Raw genomic sequence first — 12,660 nt, 5'->3', positions numbered from 1 at the left:
ATTTCACTTAACATAATGTCCTCAGGTTCCATCAATGTTGCTGCAAATGGCAAGATTTCATGCTTGTTTAAGGCTAAGTAAGATGGTATTATATACATAAATACAACATCTTTCAGATCAAATCAGTCACTCAGTCGTGTCCGACTCTTTGTGACCCCATGAATTGCAGCACACCAGGCCTCTCTGTCCATCACCAACTCCCGGAGTTCACTGAGACTCACCTCCATCGAGTCAGTGATGCCATCCAGCCATCTCATCCTCTGTCATCCTCTTCTCCTCTTGCCCCCAATCCCTCTCAGCATCAGAGTCTTTTCCAATGAGTCAACTCTTCGCATGAGGTGGCCAAAGTACTGGAGTTTCAGCTTTAGCATCATTCCTTCCAAAGAAATCCCAGGGCTGATCTCCTTCAAAATGGACTGGTTGGATCTCCTTGCAGTCCAAGGGACTCTCAAGAGTCTTCTCCAACACCACAGTTCGAAAGCATCAATTCTTCGGTGCTCAGCCTTCTTCACAGTCCAACTCTCACATCCATACATGACCACAGGAAAAACCATAGCCTTGACTAGACGAACCTTTGTTGGCAAAGTAATGTCTCTGCTTTTGAATATGCTATCTAGGTTGGTCATAACTTTCCTTCCAAGGAGCAAGTGTCTTTTAATTTCATGGCTGCAGTCACCATCTGCAGTGATTTTGGAGCCCAGAAAAATGAAGTCTGACAGTTTCCACTGTTTCCCCATCTATTTCCCATGAAGTGGTGGGACTGGATGCCATGATCTTCGTTTTCTGAATGTTGAGCTTTAAGCCAACTTTTTCACTCTCCACTTTCACTTTCATCAAGAGGCTTTTTAGTTCCTCTTCACTTTCTGCCATTACTCATTCATTTATCAATGGATACTTAGTTTGCTTCTATTTCTTAGCTATTTTAAATAGTGCTGCAAGGAACACTGACTTGCATATATCTTTCAAATTAGTGGGGGTTTTTTCTTTTAAATAAATATGCTAAAGTGTAATTGCTGGATTGATGCTAAAGCTGAAACTCCAGTACTTTGGCCACCTCATGAGAAGAGTTGACTCATTGGAAAAGACTCTGATGCTGGGAGGGATTGGGGGCAGGAGGAGAAGGGGACGACAGAGGATGAGATGGCTGGATGGCATCACCGACTTGATGGATGTGAGTTTGAGTGAACTCCGGGAGTTGGTGATGGATAGGGAGGCCTGGCGTGCTGCAATTCATGGGGTCACAAAGAGTTGGACACGACTGAGTGACTGAACTGAACTGAACTGATGATAGTTCTGTTTTTAGTTTTTTTGAGGAATCTGTGTACTGCTTTCCATCATGGCTGTACAAATTTCCATTTCCACCAATGGTTCATTAAGGTTCTTTTTTCTCCATATTCTCACCAACATTTGTTTTTTGTTGTCTTGTTGATAATGGCCATTCTGATAGGTATGTGGTGATAACTCATTTTAGTTTTGAATTGCAATTCCCTGATGATTAGGGGTGTTGAGCATCTTTTCATGTATCTTTTGGCTATATGTATGTCTTCCTTTGGAAAATGTCTATTCAAATTTTCTGCTCAATTTTTATTCATATTATTTTTTAAATTAATTAATTAATTTTAATTGGAGGCTAATTACTTTACAATATTGTAGTGGTTTTTGCCATACACTGACATGAATCAGCCATGGGTATACATGTGTCCCCCATCCTGAACTATATTATTTTTTATATATTGAGCTGCATGAGTTTAGTGTATATTTTAGATATTAACTCCTAAATGGAGATAGTATTTGCAAATATCTTCTCCCATTCAGTATGTTGCCTTTTGGTTTTATTGATAGCTTTGAGAGAGTTAACTCTTAGGTAGGTTGATAAGGAGTCCGGGGCTCTCGAGGAGGAGAAAGGGGTCCAGAGTTCTCAAGGAGGAGAAAAAGACAAACTTTTTTCTGCATCCCTTTGTTTTAGTCACATAAAACATTGTTTCTTTAAGCTCAGAGCTAATGGCTCAAGGGCATTTTTTTCCTTAAGTTCTGTACTAAGGATTATATAACAACAAATGTATCTTGCTTGAGGACACGTTTCTCCTTCTTAACAAGAACCTTTTGACTAATCCTGTTATCTTATGTGGGAGTGGGTCTGGTTAGTGATAGTAGTGATAGTGAAGTCACTCAGTCCTGTCCCACTCTTTGCGACCCCATGGACTGTAGCCTATCAGGCTCTTCCGTTCATGGGATTTTCCAAGCAAGAATACTGGAGCGGGTTGCCGTTTCCTTCTCCAGGGGATCTTCCCGACCCAAGGATCGAACCCGGGTCTCCTGCACTGTAGGCAGACGCTTTACCGTCTCAGCCACCAGGGAAGTCCTTAAAACTGAAGTCATTCAGTTGTGTCTGACTCTTTGCAACCCCATGGACTGTAGCTTACTAGGCTCTCTGTCCAAGGAATTTTCCAGGCAAGAACACTGAAGTGGGTTGCCATTTCCTTCTCCAGGGAGTGGGTCTGGTTAGACCTTTCTATTGTTAGTTCTAATCTTATTAATTTAAGATGTATGTTGTGGGAGTGAGTCTGGAAAAAGTATATAAGGCCTTGCTAAGATTTGTGAGGGGGGCACACTCTGTCTCCCTTCCAATGTCTATGTCAGAAGCTTTCTCTGTCCTTTTCCACTGTAATAAAACTTCTGCCACACAAAAAAGCTCTGTGTGACTAAGCCTGGTCCCTGATCCTGAAGTTAAATCTTCTTTGGATATCATGATTCTGATATTGTTCACTGTAATCTATCAGTTTCCTTCACTGTACAAAACCTTTTTACTTTGATATAGTACTGTTTAGTTACTTTTGCTTTTGTTTCCTTTACATGAGGAAACAAATCCAAAAAAAATTGTCACTATGACTGATGTCAAACTACACATTGCCTATGTTTTTTTCTAGTTTTATGGTTTCGGGTATTACATTTGTTTTTAAACAACTTTGATCTCACTCTTTGGCATGTGGCTGTTCAGTTTTCAAAACACCATTTATTAGAGACACTGTGTTCTCCCCACTGTATATTCTTGGCTCCTCTGTTATAAACTAATTGGCCATATAAAAATAGGCTTATTTCTGGGCTGTCTGTTCTGTTCCATTGATATCTATATGTCTGTTTTTGTGCCAGTGCCATATAGTTTTGATTATTATAAATTCATAGTATAGTTTGAAACCATGGAGTGTGATATCTCCAACTTTGTTCTTCGTTTTCAAGATTGCTTTGACTACTCAGAGTCCTCTGAATTATAAGAGAGAGACATATTTCTGGATTTAGTTGAGTTTATTGATATGGCTGCACTTCCTAGAGATTCTGTATTCAATGTGCTAGTTCCAGCAGCTTTATACAAGACTGAAACAATTGTTTTAAATGTAAGTTTTAAAGAATATCTTGCAAATTAACAATCAATCAATTTCATCTTAGGGAGAATGTATTTCCAGAATGCAGAACTGAACAATAGTCAGGAATGAGAGGGAGGTGGAGGACAGAACTATGGAGATTTGGGGTGGGGGAAGAGAATCAAGATAATAGATGAAGAGGAAGAGAATTAACAGTTTCTGGATCCCTCCTATGTGCCAAGTACAATATAGGAGCTTCCAGACAGCATCTCTAAATTTTATTTAATACTTCTGATAACCACATGATATGGGGATTGTTACCATTTCACTATAAACGTAGTAGTGAAAGTCGCTTAGTCGTGTCCGACTCTTTGTGAACCCATGGACTTCAGTCCATGGAATTCTTAAGGCCAGAATACTGGAGTGGGTAGCCTTTCCCTTCTCTAGGGGATCTTCCCAACCCAGGGGTCGAACCTAGGTTTCCCGCTTTGCGGGCAGGTTCTTTACCAGCCGAGCCACAATGGAAGCCCAAGAATACTGGAGTGGGTAGCCTATTCCTTCTCCAGCTGATCTTCCCGACCCAGACATCAAACTGGGGTCTCCTGCATTGCAGGCGGATTCTTTACCGACTGAGCTATCAGGGAAGCCCATATCATTTCACTACAAAGGAGAGGAAACTGAGGTTCAGGGATGTTAAGTTACTTTCCCCAAATTACACAACTCTTATATAGCAAAGGCATGACAGGAGCACAGGACTCCAGAAGGCAGAATAGGGGAGTCTGTGGGGGTGGGGGAGGGTTGCCCTTCTCATGTGTCAGCAGATCCTGCAGTTGCTGCCTGCTAGCAAAGCTCAGCTGAATCAGATACAGAAAATAAGCCGTGCTATTGCCTGACTAGGACGCTAGAGGGCGCAACTTTGGAAATTTTCTTTCTAGACAGTCTGTTTCGTCGGAAGCAAATACTGAGAGTAGATTATACTGAGAGCAAATACTGAGAGCAAATATTGACAGTAGATTATATGTTGTATACCAGGAGTGAGTATGAACTAACCTCAGTGTTGGGAGCTCTGAGCTTTCCATTGCCTTGTGGCGGGACAAATGCACCCGTGACCATCCTGTGTGTGAGGTGTACCATCTTCTGTTCAGTTTGCGCAGTGGGTGTCAGGTAGTTAGAAAGATCCCTTGGGTTCAGAAAACTGATAGTTGGCAGTCTCTCTTGAAATCCCAGTGCTAAGTGTGGTCATCTCCACACAGTAGGAGCTCTATCGATGTTTGCTTAAGAAGAAACGATGTCACCATACTATCACCCTCTGTCTAGTCACTGCCTTGTCAAAATCCCCCAGTGGCTTTCTAATTCCCTTTAGGTAAAGTTTGCACTATTTAACTTGGCTTTCAAGTCCCACCATAGACTGTGATCTAAGCTTATCTCAAACTAACTCCCATTCCCCCAACAATCACCCCAATCTTAACATATACACATCCTTAATGTAGTCCTGAAGCAGCCAGTGTCTGAAATTAGATGCTTCACATCACACCCTGCACATGCTAAATACTCTGGAGTTGCTGCTGCTGCTACTATGACTACTGCTAATACTACTTCTACCACTAGATCTAGAAATTGGCAGAGGCTAGGTTGAACTCAGGTCTGCTGAGTGAGTCCAGTGCTCTTAGCTCCCTTTGCTTCTTTGCAGCACACATTTCAGTACATAGTGCATATTGAACAATGAAACCTTTGATTCCATTCTCCTTGGCTCCTTCTGCATCCTTTTTAGGGTCCTGTGGCCCAAGGGATGGAACAGGAGATTTTAGTGACCTGAGGACAGGACTGATTTTTCCCTGAGCAGACATAGATGTGTCCAGCATCAGAAATCTGGAGTTGGAAGCTACTTTTGACACGATCTCCTCCAAGCCAATGTGTAAATAATTTCTATAGCACCCATTAAAGAGGTTCACCCAGTCTCAGCCTGTGTGTACCTTTCCTTTAAAATGCTGCTGATCCCAGCCGTGATAGGGAAAACGGTCTGTCCTGCTGCCTCTTGGCAATTTTGCCTCTGGTCCTCATTCTGCCTGCTGAAAAGACACAAACTCAGACCCTACCAGCTCTGACCATCCTTTTCCTCTCTTGTTATAGTTGAAAGATGTGACAGCAAAGCAATCATTCAAAGTTCCATTCTTATCATTTTTCACTTTGTTCTTTTTGGCCTTGGTTCTGTACATCAGCTTTGAAACTATCATCCCAGGGCTAATGCCTGGTGTTAATGAGTAACTAAGAACACTCTACTTTTGCAATAGAGGAGGGAACATTATAAAAATGGAAAGATTTTGCTTTCTGAGATATGCAAGTGGCTTCTTGGGCATGTGCTGTAAGTACTTTTTTCCTCTTTTGGAACTTTGAGCATTTCTGTCAGCAAGTCAGAATTCCAAATAATCATGAGCTTCGGATTGTTAATTCTAGAGGCCAAGGTCTAAGTGTGATCCTCTGATAATTGACCCCCTACTAGCCTCTGTGACTTTTTTAGAAAAAGGACTTCGGTGACAACATGGATATTGGACAGAGGGATATAAGCAGGGTGTTGGATTGGGAGAGATTGAAGGCTATGTGACTTTCTAGGAGATGGTGAAAGAGTTTAGGCTTCCCAGGTGGCACAGTGGTAATTTAGTCCATAAACTGAGGCAGTGGCAGCAGAAAGGGAGAGAAAGGAACAGTTTTGAGAGGTATTTAGAAGGTACCACTCATAGAGCATCATAAGTCATTAGATGTAGGGGATGAAGAATGAAGAAACCCCTAAGATGACGCCCAGGTTTCTGGCATGGGAGCCTCAGTAGATAGTGATATGGAATGAAGATGAAGAAGCAGCCTTGAGGGTCAAGGAGATGATGTGTTTACATTAGGAAACAGATTTCCAAATTGAAACTGAGGTATGTGTGGAACATTCTAGTGGATACATGCAGTAGGCAGCTGGACAAATGACTGAGAATATAAAAGAACACTGTAATACAGTATGTAGTTTTGTGCTATGGCAGTTTAGTTCCTGGAAGTGGACAAGATCACTTAGGAAGAAAATAGAGGACTATTTCTTTCTTCATATCACTCCTGTCCATGGTCATTGGATTTCACAGCTGACACCCATACTCTTCTGTCTTGTACTCTTTCAGGCTCAGAGAATCTTACATCATATTTTCTGATTGCTGCTCTGATAATTAAAAATATAACGTGAATGAATATAAGAATGATAGTGTTTAGATGTCTTGCAACTTAGAAATGACTCTGTATTATACTGATGGTGACAGAGATCTCAAATGCAAAAATTTACACTTTCATTTTCCTGTTATTTAGAAATATTCCTATACTTTCCATATGTTGCATGAATGTATTAATTTCAGCTCATGATCATGTACATGGCTCCATAAACTACCACCCTTCCATTCTAACTAAACATATTTTTCTTGTGAAAATTATTTCTCCCCCTTTTTTTTCTGGCCACACAGCATGGCAAGCAGGATATTAGTTCCCTTGTCAGCGATCAAATCTGTGCCCCTTGCAGTGGAAGGGCGGAGTTTGAACTAGTGAACCACGATGGAAATCCCTCCTTTAGTCTTTTATTCAAAGAAAAGTACAAGCTTTCTCTCATCTCACCTCTCATAGATTTTATCTTAAGAAAAATGCCAAAATAAAAAAAAAAATCTATACCTGTGGCGGGTTCATGTTGATGTATGGCAAAACCAATACAATATTGTAAAATAATTAACCTCCAATTAAAATAAATAAATTTATATTTTTTTAAAAAATCTAAAATTCTTATATATTAATATAAAAAATAATGTAAGCAGAAGAGGGCTAATGTTATCTTAAGATTCTTTTCACTCCAAAAGGTTGCCTCTAGTTCAAATAAAAAATAATTCAATTTCCATAAATTCAGTTTACTCCCAGAATTTTCATATGTCACTATTACATCTGAATGACAATCCTTGCCACTATTTCTGTGGCCCCAGGAACCTATTTCCTGTTCCTATTAGATGTGTCATTAGTTTCTCAGGAGAGAAAAGCGTCCCCATAGGCCTTGGTGAGCACACCATTAAATATTTTCTACTGTTTTACTAATCACGATGCGTGATTATTACATGTTTCTGATTCAGAGTTTTCATCCAGCTAAGATTCCCCAATGGTTTTCTCACCTCATCTCTTATAGATTACCTTCCTTCCAAAATGCCACTGTTCTCTCTGGTTCTCTTGATACTTGGGCTTCATTGTGCACCACCTAACAGCTGTGAAGGCAAAATAACCTCCTGCCTTTCCCCCCAACAAAATGCCACTCTCTATAAGATGTCATCTATCAATGCTGACTTTGCATTCAACCTGTACCGGAGGTTCACTGTGGAGATTCCAGATCAGAACATCTTCTTTTCCCCTGTGAGCATCTCTGCAGGATTGGCCATGCTCTCCCTTGGGGCCTGCTCCAGCACCCAAACTCAAATCCTGGAAGGCTTGGGGTTCAACCTTACAGACACCCCAGTGGCAGAGATCCAGCAGGGCTTCCAGCACCTGATCTGTTCACTGAATTTTCCAAAGAAGGAGCTGGAATTACAGATGGGAAATGCCCTTTTCATTGGGAAGCAGCTGAAACCGCTGGAAAAGTTCTTGGATGATGTCAAGAACCTCTATGAGACTGAAGTCTTTTCTACCGACTTCTCCAATGTTTCTGCAGCCCAGCAGGAGATCAATAGTCATGTGGAGAAGCAAACCAAAGGGAAAATTGTGGGCCTAATCCAAGACCTCAAACCGAACACCATCACGGTCCTGGTGAACTATCTTTGCTTTAAAGGTAAGGTTCTAAGATGTCAATTTCTAGTTCAATGTTCCAGTAATTTGATGGGGCACTGGAAGGGAGCTCATGGTATCTTCTCACTGGCATTAGCGGGTGTCTCTCGTACCACGGAGACCTGTTCCATTGGATACAGATGTGTGTAATTTTGGATATTCCCGGAGGGACACATAGCTCTGTGGATGAAACAAGGAAATCTCTAGGGAGAGGCAACATTCAGAGAGATGAGGAGTTACAATGGTTTGAACACCCAGCTCACATTTAGCTAAAGGATGATTTCCAGAAGATTTGGTGAGGTGAGACAAGCTTGCACTTGGCAGGTAAACAGAATTAGGTTTAAACCTTATTGTGACCCTCACTTGCTGTTCATTCTTGGGCATGTTACTTGAAGACTTCTATCACGTACTATGTACCCACTATATACCAAGCTCCATGCTACATGTGTGGTTGACACACATTGTCTCATCTAATCTTCACAGTTAATAAATTTCAGAGCTGGTATTCCCACCCAGGTTTGTCTGATTCTAAAGCTGGTTCTTGTAACAACAAGAATCATGTGACTCTTTTCTGAAGGTGCTGTGCCCAAATGATTTCTCCTGGTTCTACAGCACATGTCAGCCATGTTTGGTGGAAGAGAGAACGATTCTTGGCCACAAATCACACACTTGTAGACGGATAAAACGGCAGAACAGATCTGTTGTCTCATTTCATCCTGTGTGTTGGATGTGCTTATACCTTTTTACGGAAGAGGAAACTGTGGCTCTGATGGGTTTAGTGTAAGTATAGTGATTTTGAACACAGACGGAACATCTGTTGAACATGGAGTACAACAGCCCTGGGTGTGACTCCTGGCTCTGCCACCAGCTACCTGGGAGACCACTATCTCTCCCTGATTCTCAGTTACTCATTTTTAAAACTGGTTGACAGAAGTTACCTACCTCTGTGGTGGTATTCATTACTAGATTAGATGACTGATGGAGAGCTTCACATTGGCGCTAATACAAGTTTAAAACAAACTCTCTCCTCTTTGTATTTTAAGCCCAGTGGGCAAATCCTTTTGATCCATCCAAGACAGAAGAGGGTTCCAGCTTCTTAGTGGACAAGACCACAACAGTGCAAGTGCCCATGATGCACCAGATGGAACAATACTATCACCTGGTGGATACAGAGCTGAACTGCACAGTGCTGCAAATGGACTACAGCAAGAATGCTCTGGCACTCTTTGTCCTTCCCAAGGAGGGTCAGATGGAGTGGGTGGAAGGGGCCATGTCATCTAAAACACTGAAGAAGTGGAACCGCTTACTGCGGAAGGGGTAAACATCTTAGATGATGTGAAAAGTGGAGGGTGGGCATAAGGCTAAGTTCAGAAGAAACCCAGAGGCAGGAGAAACACTCTGAATCACTTAAGAGCTGTGTGATGACCACTAAAGTATAGTGAGGAGATCCTCTTTGCCAATCCCTTTGCTGGGTACTTTACATACATTATTTCATCTAAACTCATCAATAAACCTGCAAAGGAGATAATATTATAAGAATTTTTCAAATGAAGAAGTTGGGACTAGAAAAATGAAATGAACTATACAAAGTCAGCCAGCTAGTAAAATGCTTTCCCAGAGTCCAGCTGGAGCTTGGGGGATGGGTAAGATATTGATAGTTGTTCCATACTGCACTAGAAGTGTTAGATGGAAATCCATGAAATTCCCCTGGTACTACGAATTGACATTCATGCCTTTGACATCCTAACTTCTGTGAATATCCCTAGAGATGTTTGTTTTTTATTATAAGTGGGTCACATCTTCCAACTTCCATTGCCGCAGTCCCAAATGGGCTGAACCAGAGAGCATTCCTTCTAGGATAACTTCTAAGGTTTTGGTATCACGTGTTACCTGCATAGTAGTGGTTATCAATACCTAGGGAAGGAGCAGAATCCAAGACCATACCAAGGAGACAGAAAGGGAGGGAATCATGAGCTTGGTGTTTTAATAGCCATATGTTCCCTCTTCCTTTCCCCACAGGTGGGTTGATTTATTTGTTCCAAAGTTTTCCATTTCTGCCACATATGACCTTGGAGACATCCTTCTGAAGATGGGCATCCAGGATGCTTTTGCTGACAATGCTGATTTTTCTGGACTCACAAAGGACAATGGTCTTAAAGTTTCCAATGTAAGTTGATAGAGTCCTTTAATATATGAGATGTAAGGGCCATTGACAAGCAGTTAATTCAGATCTCTCATTTTATTGGTGATGATTCTGAAGCCTATAGAGGCAGAATAACTTCCTAGGCCAGATTTACTCCAGGGCCATTCTCATTACCCCCAAAACAAGTCATTGTAACATTTACTTCCATCCTCGACTTTCATGTTCTAAAATGATTCTGATGGAAGAACTTAATCATTAGAATTGACTCTGATGGAATACAGTTCTTGAGGAGGTGGCAGGGGCAGGAGAAAGCTTAATAAATGACTTCTAGTCAGAAAGCCATGAATAAAAGGTTGTCCCTTGACAGCAAGTTCTAAAGTCAGCAGAGATTCATTAACTACACTTAGACTAGTGTCTTTCGTATTCAAGCACCATCAACACAGTATAGTGAAGGGGTAGTCCCATCCTTTCTTCTACTTCCCTACTTCTAAACTTTTCAAAGTCATTTCCTGTTTCTTCAGGGGATCAGCAGTGTTTGTTCTCCCCCAACAGGTTGCCCACAAGGCTATGTTTTACATTGGTGAAAAGGGAACTGAAGCCGTTCCTGAAGTCAGATTCCTGAATCAGCCTGAGACAACTCTTCTTCATCCTATCATCCAATTTGATAGATCTTTCCTGTTGTTGATATTGGAGAAAAACACTAGGAGTATTCTCTTTCTAGGGAAAGTTGTGGACCCAACGGAAGTGTAGTTGGGAAAGAGGCTATTGGCTAATTTCATGTGCTTATTGCAATGAGAAATGAATAAATAGTATAGCCTGATGCGACCGATATGGGCTTGGACATGCTTTCCTTTGTGCAGGGGTGGAGGTTGGACCCTAGCTGAACTACACCGGGTGTGAAAGAGGCCACTCGTGTGTTCAGATAGTCAGTGAGTGGCTCAGTATCCAAAGCACAGGAAGGCCCCATGTCAATGTGTTCCTCTTTGTCAGAACATCCACTCCCATCCCAATTAGTCAGCTCCAAGGAATTTTACTGGGCTGACAAATGCCCTGTCTTCTGCCCTCTTGGCAAATAGTTGAAATGAAGGTCAAGTCCTCATACCCCATGATTCCAATAAAAAGTACAACGAATATTAAGCAGCATAAACGCAGTGGATTATATATGAACTTTTCAACCTCCTTCTTCCCACCTAATCAAAACTGTTCTCTGCGTTCTTGCCAGACTGCCACTGGTGGCTTGTAAAAAGATGTTTTCACTACAGGGCTGAGTCACCGACTGAGAGCTACTGGTAGGGATGTAGCTTTTGTAACCTAACAAGCATGGTACAAAAAAGCAAGAGAGACAAAGATGAACTTCACTGTACAAGCCCACCTTGCCCCTAAAAAATGTTTTCTTATTGCTAATTTATAAGCTGGGAGGGGAGAAGGAAAGTGATTCATTTATATTATAACTCATAGCCCTTCCTTTTCTGTATTCTAATCAGACCCCTTTCTAAAAGTTGTACCCCTGTCCCACTTGCTTAAGTATAAATCTCCTGGTTAGTTTTACTGAAGTTTGATACCTCCCTGTTCTCAGATGCTTCAGCAACTTCCCCTTGTCTGTTCATGTTCTTCTACCCCCATCTACTAAACTAGACTTCATCTCAGACAATATGCATTCAAAGCCCCAGGATTAGAATTCAGTACACACAAATAGTACAGTGACTGTCAATGATGTAGTATGTGAAATTCCAGCTCTAAGGTGCAATTCTTCAGTGACAGGGAAATAATGACAAGTGCATAAGTGCCTTTGCAAATATTGCACTTTCAGGTTGAAATAAATATACATGTTTAGAAAAGTATATAGCCCATAAGCATTCTAGTGTTTTACTAGACAATTTGGATGAAGGTTTGCTTACTCCTGGTATAGCTTACATTTTGGTTTTATGGATAATAAGTTGGAAGTCCAGACAGGAAAGGTGATTTATAGGACAGAAAAATCATTGCTAACATGCAGTTTGGTTTCACTGAGGTTAATTACAATTCTGGATTTGCTGTTTATATTGTTTTGTGATCTTGAACAAGGTACTTAAACCCTTCACTTTGTTTTCCTCATCTTTAAAATGGGAGCACTAATGATATCCATGTCATCAGGATTTTGTGAACATTCCTGCTATAATGCATGTAATGTTCTCATCACAGAGCCAGACATCTGATAAGGAAAATGTTGGCTGCTCAGTCGTGTCTGACTGTTTGTGACTCCATGGACTGTCCATGGAATTCTCCAGGCAAGAATACTGGAGTGGGTTGCCATGCCCTCCTCCAGGGGATCTTCCTGACCCAGGAATTGAACCTGAGTCT

General features: G+C 41.3%; 1 protein-coding gene across 1 annotated transcript; it reads left to right on the top strand.

The window, feature by feature from the left end:
• The first annotated feature begins 5,694 nt into the window (after positions 1 to 5,694).
• On the top strand, positions 5,695 to 11,070 carry SERPINA7 (serpin family A member 7). The gene is given in 5 exon segments (NM_174668.2): positions 5,695 to 5,721; positions 7,549 to 8,181; positions 9,221 to 9,494; positions 10,197 to 10,344; positions 10,873 to 11,070. Coding segments are annotated over 4 exon segments (1,236 nt in total). The 5' UTR covers positions 5,695 to 5,721; positions 7,549 to 7,565.
• Positions 11,071 to 12,660: the final 1,590 nt, after the last annotated feature.

This window comes from Bos taurus, chromosome X, assembly GCF_002263795.3.
Source record: "Bos taurus isolate L1 Dominette 01449 registration number 42190680 breed Hereford chromosome X, ARS-UCD2.0, whole genome shotgun sequence".
Lineage (NCBI taxonomy): Eukaryota > Metazoa > Chordata > Mammalia > Artiodactyla > Bovidae > Bos > Bos taurus.
This window is presented reverse-complemented; position numbering and strand designations above follow the sequence as displayed.